This window comes from Xyrauchen texanus, chromosome 6, assembly GCF_025860055.1.
Source record: "Xyrauchen texanus isolate HMW12.3.18 chromosome 6, RBS_HiC_50CHRs, whole genome shotgun sequence".
Taxonomy (NCBI): domain Eukaryota; kingdom Metazoa; phylum Chordata; class Actinopteri; order Cypriniformes; family Catostomidae; genus Xyrauchen; species Xyrauchen texanus.
In genome coordinates this window covers 5406061-5415326 of record NC_068281.1, presented here as the reverse complement: position 1 = coordinate 5415326, position 9266 = coordinate 5406061, and the positions used below count along the sequence as shown (strand labels likewise).

General features: G+C 39.5%; 1 protein-coding gene across 1 annotated transcript in view; it reads right to left on the bottom strand.

Moving 5' to 3' along the window:
- Positions 1-818: 818 nt before the first annotated feature.
- Positions 819-9266, bottom strand: part of LOC127645062 (uncharacterized) — a 33231-nt gene continuing 24783 nt past the window's right edge. The window contains exons 6-9 of the mRNA XM_052128584.1: positions 5442-5565; positions 3805-3941; positions 2928-3112; positions 819-2186 (exon numbers count right to left, since the gene is read on the bottom strand). Of these exons, the coding sequence (XP_051984544.1) occupies positions 1232-2186; positions 2928-3112; positions 3805-3941; positions 5442-5565 (1401 nt within the window). The 3' untranslated portion in view covers positions 819-1231. The remainder of the gene's footprint in view (positions 2187-2927; positions 3113-3804; positions 3942-5441; positions 5566-9266) is intronic.

Here is a 9266-nt window from a genome sequence, read left to right as displayed (position 1 = left end):
GGCAGCTGTTCAGCAGCTTAACTCGTTAATGTAACTACAAATTCATAATTTCCATTTAACAATGGTGATAAATAACCCATGAATCAAAAATATAACATATTAGCCATTACTAAAACATTCATTTTAATGATGATCTGCTGCTTTGATCAACACTGGTTTTAAAAAGTAACAAAGTGAATTTCCTTTAAGATCAATTAATTTGTAGGGAGTGGCTAATTCAGTATAAAATGGTGTGATTTTTTTACATATTAATCCCCACATTAATAATTATGATTATGTCAAATAAATACTGTGAAATTATGACACAACTCTGACTGTACACAAGTCAAAGTCACTTGTGCATGTACAGTAAATGCAAACAAGAAAGTTTAACACAAACTGAAATTGTTTGCAATTTAACACATTTAAAGCATTTTAAATTAATTCAGTAACAACCACCCTCCACATCAAAATAAACCAAAATAAACCAAATTTACCAAAATAAAAATACTAATAAAAAATATAATTTTAACTAATTTGTTCCACATAAAATGGGGACCAGTTAAAAAACACAAATAATTTTTTTAATACACCCCATAAAATATGTCAGCCTTATTATTTTAGATTTATGCATTTTAATGTCATAATAAAATTCAATCAAAAAAAGTTGTATTATTTTAATTTAATTAAAGATTATGCAGTTTGATCTGATGGAATTTTGTTATGAAATTAAAATGTGATAACTTAAAAATAAATAGACAATTAATTTTTTTAATGCATGCATGTTTATGCACATGAAACAATGGACACTTTATAAACATTTAAAATACACAAAGCTTTTCAATGGGGATATTCTATATTTCTCTTTACACAATTTTATACTAAATACTGACAATGTTATCCCTACATTGTGAGCTTACATTTTATCCCTGTAATAAAAAAATACATTCAAATTGTGGCCATTATTATTTATTCTTTTCCCTATAAAGTCCAGGAGACAACATGAGTATCACAAGTAAATCAACAAATCAAAATTGACATCTATAAACCTAAAAGAGCCAAAATACAAAACCTCTTTTAAAAAAACACATCACCTTATAAAACCCAAATAAAAGAGGTTTATAGCTTATAAAAGCCAATGTCTACTTTTCTCATTTGTCTCAAAGAATCGAAAAACCCTGAGCATTTGTACTTGATTTAACAGGCAGGTTTTGTCTGAGAAGACTTTTCTAATAAGCTGGAATTATTCAGTTCACTGCATGTAAACAAATGAGTTTGCTTTGTGTAGTACAGTGTTCTCAGTGTGGTTTAGTTGCGCATACCCTTGACTAACACCATGACAACTGTCAGACCAAGGCAGAGAGTCAATAGGCTCTCGTTTGATCGTGTGCAAGAGATTTTGACTTCTTAACTCATAAGTCAACCTGATGTCATGCTGCATGCAGTTTTTATGATCAACAGAGGCATTTGTAAACACATACCCATCCTGATTGCTAATTACAGAGTCAAAGTGATTCGGGTCTTTGTTCAGGACACACTTTTGTTTTTTGGTTTGAGGTTTGCTCACTCCTGCGTAGAGATACTTGTGCTGTCTATTTATGGGAGGACTTATGGTGGCATTGCCCCTTTGACATGAGGTGTAGTGGTCATAGTATTCAGCTTCTGTTTTCACCTGTAGATACTCAGAAAACGTCGTATTGTGGCGCCAGAGCATCCCATAAGCGTCACTCCCATTTTGAGAGTCTGAATCTTGTTCGGTCTTAATAGCCGTTTCTGGGAGTATCATGTTGTGACATTCATTCTGCATGGTGTACCTTCTCTCTCCCTTCCCATCAACGCAATAACTCTCCACCTCATTGTTGCCACAGAGTTTCTGCAGGTCTACGCTATAACCCGGGGCAATTCGTAACTTTCTGGAATGGCCGTGTTTGTAGAAGCTGCTGGGCAGGTAGTTTTCACCGGGTCCTGTCTGTGAGACAGCAGGACAGCGGGCATCCGAGGGAACATCCATGGCCTGTAGTCTAGAACCACCCAGAGAGGAAACACAGAAGCGGAGCGGATCCTCTTGGGTTTTGCAGCTTTCTCCTCTGTATCTCCTATGGGCCGGAGCTAACCAGGGACCATCAGGACAGGAAGTGCTGGACCAGTTATGGCAAAGTAAGTCTCCGTTATTATATGAGACATGAGAAACACGGTGCCTCTTCTCACTGCGAGAAGAAAAAATGTAACAGATTAAATGATATCCATCCTCATCTGAGACCCTTCAAATACAAATTGTCTTGTGTGCATCTTTGTGCCCCTTACAAAAAAGTTTAATGGTATTACCGTGTTTTTAGGATATAGAAACATGGTAATACCATGGTGTTCTTTGAAGTAGTGGTTTCATATAAATTCTGAGTTTGATTCATGCATTGATAATCGTTCATTTTGTTCCTGATATTGTATTAAGCATTATGCACTTTTTTTTTTATTAATTTGTTTCACATCAAAAGGGGACCAGTTTAATAAAACACACATTATTTTGGACATAAATGCATATTTCTGCACATGCTTTCCCATTAGACTGTTCATTTTTAGCAGCAAGAAAAAAATAACTACTTTTATGACACTGTATTTTTACTGGCAATACATGCCATTTGTGATCAGAATTTTGTGATCAAATACTATTTCCAAAAGCTAATTAATGATCATGGTTCCAGCACAGTACTTTTTGCAAGGGTTCTGGCATGCAATTTCTTCAAATACATTTTACTGCATTTCACTTTAGCATTACTTCATTATTTTTATAGCAATTGATATTACAAAAAAAAGTGCTCCACATTGCATGATGTGTAATGAAGTGAAAACATAACGCTCTATTTTAAATCTCTCATAATTCAGCAAACTCTTAAATAGACAAAGTAGATCGATAGAAAGGCAGGCAGGCAGGCAGGAAGAGAGATAGATACCTGCAGAGAGAGGTTTTGTGTTTACTCTTTATCATCATGCTCTTCATCTTGAGTTCAGTGATGGAGGGCAGGACCAGAGGAACGGCCACACAGAACAGAGCGAGCTGAGGCGGCAGGAGCGCTCCAGAGTCCGTCTTCCTCCTCTGACCCAGCAGGAACTTCAGACGGCCCTGAAACTGTATGCTCTTCAGGACAGGAGCAAATCAAAGAGAGTAAAAGGAAATTTAAGGAATGAGTACATGGCTTTCTGTAAGTATTGATGCACAGTTGTGAGTATTAGTGCCAGGGTGGAAATTTTGGTAGGGTTTGGGAGGTCAAGGTTTGAACCTTAAAGGGATAGTTCACCCAAAAATGAAAAGGGGGCATACAAGTAATCCAAAGAGACTCCATTGATTAAATCCATATCTTCTGAACAATATGATAGGTGAGAAAAAGGTCAATAATGAAGTCCATTTTTACAATCAATATCCACCTTTGACCAGCCCCAACTAGTAGGTAGCTGAATGTGGAAGTGACAGTGAAAGTGTAGATTTACATTTTAAAAAGGAATTAAATATTGATCTGTTTCTCACCCACACCTTTCACATTACTTCAGAAGATATAGATTTAACCGCTGGAGTCGTATTGATTACTTGTACACTGCATTTTGGACCTTCAAAGTTCTGGTCACCCTTCATGTGCATTGTGAGGACCAACAGAGCTAAAATATTCTTTTAAAAATCTTCGTTACTGTTTTGCAGAAGAAAGAAAGTCATAAACATCTGGAATGGCATGAGGGTAAGTAAATGATGAGAGAATTCCTTTAAGTTTTAAAAGTTAAAAAGTTGATGCTCCCTTGAAATTTGTAGAATATTTTGTGTGTGATGTCATAACTGACCAAGAAGCCAGAGGTGGTGTCCAGCAGGCAGCGGACTCGAGTGAGGAAGCACCGCGTGAGGAATGGAGACAATTCAGGAGGAACTCCATCAGGCTCCTGAGCGCTGAACAGATGGCCCATCACAACATCCTCATCAACTGCAACACATACACAAACAAACAAAACTGACTAGAATTTGATTATGACAGTTTCTCCCATTTACTTTTAATGGACAGTTCACCCAAAAAGGAAAATTCTCTCATCATTTACACAACCTCATTTCATCCCAGATGTGTATGTCTTTATTTTTTCAGCAGAACACAAAGATGTTTAGAAGAATATCTCAGCACTGTAGGTCCATACAATGCAAGTGAATGGTGACCAGAACATTGAAGCACCAGAAAGCACATAAAGGCACCCTAAAAGTAATCCATAAGACAACTTGTCTTCTGAAATGATCCAATCAACTTTGGATGAGGACAGACCAAAATATAACTCCTTTTTTACTTTCAATTCAGACATCAACCGTCTCATTAGCGATCATGATTTCAAGCTTGAATACTAGTGCTCTGTGCATGTGTCAAGCACTAGGAAATTTAATCAAGCTTGAAATGATGATCGTGTCTGTTCTCACCCAGAATCAAATAGATCGATTCAGAGGACATGGATTAAAGCACTGGAGTTTTATGGAATATATTATGCTGCCTATATGTGCTTTTTGTAGCCCTTCAATTGTATTGATCTACAGAGCTGAAATATTTTTTTAAACATCTTCATTTGTGTTCTGCAGAAGTTAGAAAGTCATACACATCTGGGATGGCATGAGGGTGAGTAACTGATGAGAGAATTTTCATTTTTGAGTTAAATAATTCTGTTAATTCTGTTATCATTTACTTACCCTTGTGTCACTGGAAAACAAAACGTTTTATTAATCACAAAGAGTTATTCATCACAATGTTTCCAACAAAAGTGCATCGTGACCACATGCTGTCAATCTCCAAAAAGGACAAAAAGGCACTATGAAGGTACCTCAGAAGTTGTGCATTTGACTTGTGAGCTATATTTCAAGTCTTCTATAGCCAAAAGAAAAGATTTTCAGTAAATAGCTAATTTAAATGTCAGTCTGTTCATCACACAAAGTTATCGTATGCCTTTAAAAGGCTCTAAATATAGACCATTTGTGGCACTTTTATGTCCTTTTTGAGCAGCCAATGGTCACCATCTACAGGTATATTAATTTTATGCAAAAGAGCAGCCTGAACATTCTGCTAAATAACACCTTTTGTGTTACAAAAGGAATCAACTTGTATGGGATTCAAGTGATACTTCAACATTTTTGGGTGAACTATCGCTAAAATGTATGTGTAGTATGTTACATTGTGCTGCAGAAATATTTTCTAAAGTAACTTACATTTACATGTATGCATTTGGTAGACGCTTTTATCCAAAGCAACTTAAAGTGCACTTATTACAGGGACAAAAAGTGCCTTGCTCAAGGACACAATGGTGGTGGCTGTGGGGATCGAACCAGTGACCTTCTGATTGCAGGTTATGTGCTTTAGCCCACTACGCCACCAGTAAACAGTAAATAATCTATTTCTTTGTCATCTCCCCCCCTCCGCAGTGTCAAATGGGGTTAATGGTAATTATATACACACCAGCTCTCTGGGCAGCGTGGGACTCCTGCTGGCTGGGGTTCATCGCCCAGTGAAGCTGTCTCCTGAATTCATGTCGCTCCTCCACATGGATATAATCAAAGATGTTCTGGTGCATCACGTCCGTCTGCCAAGCAGGGTCACGCACACAAAACAAGAAAGCGTTTATTTCAGAAGTGCTTTAGGTCTCACATCAGCGTATCCTTTGTGTTTGGCCACTGCGTTGACCTCTGCACTTGACCTGTACACAGATGGATGAACCGCACACAATGGCCTAATGCTCGAGGTATGAAGTGACCTCTCAAGTGAGAGACCCACAGAGTTACATGACCCTATACTAAAATGACCAACCTCACTGAAGTACATTCAAGAATTCAGTGGCGCCAAAGCTAGTTTGATATTGCATTGCATTAGATAAAACACCAAACCAAGTGGCAATTATGTCCAAGAAAGATTACTTAATTTTTAGGTGAACTATCCCTTTAATTGGCACTCAAATTCTTCCATCCTTTGGTTTGTGTTCTCATGTATAATAGGTGCTTGAACCCACAAATCTCTCTTCACAGTGGAGTTTTGTTTGTTGGGTGATGCCAGGGCTGCTTGCATGCAGACAGACGTGACTATAAACTGATGAAAAACCAAACAAACCCTAAAATGGCAGACCACAAGGACAAAACATCTAGGTTACTATTGTAACCTCCATCCCTCCATCAGGGAACGGAGGTTACAATAGTAACCTAGACATTCCCCATCTGTCGCTCACTTCAACGTTGTGTTGAAGAAGCAACACTAGAGGTCCATTTTTAATCACGCCATGCACTGAACCGTGTCTGTGCGCCATTGGGGAAGGCGTTCTTTTCCAATTCCTATTCTTTCAGGGGGAAAAGACCCCGCGGAGACCACACCTGCCCAGGCTGGGGGAGGTAGAGAGTCGTGAAATACATCACATGGGTTTTCAGGCCACATGTGGAGAATGGTGCAGTGGTAGATCCTACCTATTGAGAGGGAGGAGTTGCTACAAACACGGCGACTGGGGGGCAGCGGGGACTGCCCAAGGGAGACACGGGTCCGCTCGCAAGGAGACCGTACCACGGAAAATACACACAGGGGGATAAGTCCACATGGGGGCCCGACCTGTGGAGCACCTATTCCTGTACAGAGAAGTTTGAGTACTCGTAATGGGTCTGGTCGGGGAATTCCTCCACTGAATTTGTGGACCAGAGGGCTAGGGAGGAGTCATCCAGGGAGCCGAGTTAGTGGGATCTCCTGGGATAAAAGCGCACGTGATCGCTAGGTGCAAGTGGTATACCCGGTCAGTTGTTTCCGCGTTACCGAGTTCTACCGGCTCGGACCTGAGAAAACACAGGGCGAGACCAACTCAGCCCTGAGATTGTAAAATCTCGTAAAGGTATTGGGTGTTTCCCAGCCCGCTGCTCTGCATATGTCTGCTAGGGAGGTGCCGTTGGCCAGTGCCCATGAGGATGCCACACTTTTTGTTGAGTATGCTCGAACCTGTAAGGGGGCGGGCGCGGCCTGGGTGTGATAGGCCGATGCTATGGCATCAACGACCCAGTGGGAAAGCCTCTGTTTGGAGACAGCGTTCCCTTTCCGCTGTCCACCAAAGCAGACAAAAGAGCTGCTCAGAACATTTAATGCTCTGCGTGTGGTCCACATAAGTACGCAAAGCGCACACTGGACACAGTGACGAAAAGGGGGGGGGGGTGTGCGTGGCTGTGAGCGGCCTTTATGAGGAAGTATTGTGTGCATGCCTGTTACTGTGTGGTTAACTTGCATAAAGAAGTATTTTTAAGTCAATGAGTGAGTATTTCAGAACAATAATTTATGTTGAGTCATAAAAGCCTTTATTTAAAAAGCTAATGTTGATAAATAGGTTTATAGTGCATTTTCAACATGTTGTCCGCTGAGTTCAGCATGTGTTGCGAGGTTAAAGTGCACTTTCACTGTCTCGTCTCATCTCTCACTCCGGCTGCAGCACGGAGCACCGCACGCACGAATCGCAAGCCAAGTTTAAACTGTAACCTGAAGACACAAGCTGCGTCCGAAAACTGAAAAATGCTGCCTTTGGAGGCTGTATAAAGATGGATGGAAGGTAGGATGAAATAAGGTGCTTTTTAAACTGTTCAAAGAGCTCCATTCATCCCAAAACACTGCTGTTTAAACCATTAACAGATAAGGCAGCTGCCTATGCTTTCTGATGCAGCCACAGTTTGTATAAAACAGCCTTAAAACAAACAATAGTGTAGCTCCAATCCGGCATCATCCGTCGGTGATGTTGATTTTGATGCAGTTGTTGTTGCTATTGAAACGCACGTGCAAATAGTGGCAGAATAAAAATGGTCGATATTAGATGACGTCACAATGGTGGTTACTTTTGTAAATGTGAATGAAACAAGGGAAAGTCTCCTTGGGTATTCTGTTCCTCGTAAGAGTTCTCATCTACAAAGTTACTGAGGGAAAAGAACCAGAACTGTAGGTGGGAACGAGCCTATTATGACATTATTTGCATGAGAATTAAACACCCTAGTCCCAAATTCTCAATATCATAATGCAAACACAATAATTACATAACTGAGCTCTATAATGCACTAAATACGCTTTCTGATGCAGCCAGAGTTCGTATATCGTTTCTGATTCTTCTGGTACCCTAGGACCGGCCACATTATGCCGACTCACTGACCATCTCCAATCAGACATGTTTACATCAGCGCCAGTGTGTTTACCTTCCTCTGTGGTGCAACTGGAAGCAAGCTGCGTCAACGGCGTGGAAGAACCGGGTTCGGATCCCTCATTGAAATCGTGTTAGCATAATCAGTAACTAGCACTATTCAGAAGTTGCATTTTTTGCTCTAACCTTACATTTTTACTCTACTGATGGTTAGGTTTAGGTTTGGGGTTTGGGCTGGGGGTTTCTAAAATATGCATTCCTCTTCACTATATTACAGCCAATACAGCTGAAAACAACTCGATTCAAAACTTGATTTTGGCACCCCCAAGGTGGACATTTCACTCCCAAAAATGGAGCTCACACAAGCCCACACGCAGTACACTACAAACAGTACTTACATTTTAGTTAGCACTGATTTTACTGTCAGATCAGTCTGTGTAAAAATGACTGTATTACTGTCATAAGGATCACCGCTGAGAATTATGGGAATTACAAAAACTCCTAAAACATCCACACAGATTATGGTAATAAGAATTTGGGGAGAAAATATGTTTAATTGCCATGAAAATAATCTTTTTTCATTACTCAAAATATCTTTCATTGTAAGTTGTAATGTGTCTCTCATTTTTTCATGAAATTAGCCCATTAAAGTTCCCAATAGAAACTTCAATGGCTGTGGAAAAACTCTTCAAATGAACTGAGGGGTGAAACAAGTGGACTATAATTACACATCTTGGTAGAAGAGGCTGAAAACATGACAATCTTCTGTGTTAAATACACTCAATCACAGTGAGCTTGGGCAACTCTCGCACAACAACACATGATTTTGAAATGACTTTCAAGGCAATCATCAAAAATAGAAATCGGGATTTCTAGATATTTGTTATTCACAACACATATTTTCTAAGTCAATATTGTAATCAATTACACACATATGACAATCAGGCTGGCATTGGATTGTAATTTACTTCACAGTGAAAAGACAGCTGTGCTTGGTTTGATAAAAAAGTAATATTTAAGGGTAGTGAATCTTCACAGCAGGATGGACAAAAACTATCTCTGATTTTAACTAAACTAAACGTTTAACACAACATTTAACTAAACAACATTTTACCATGCTAAGTCTTTGAAGTCAGCATTAA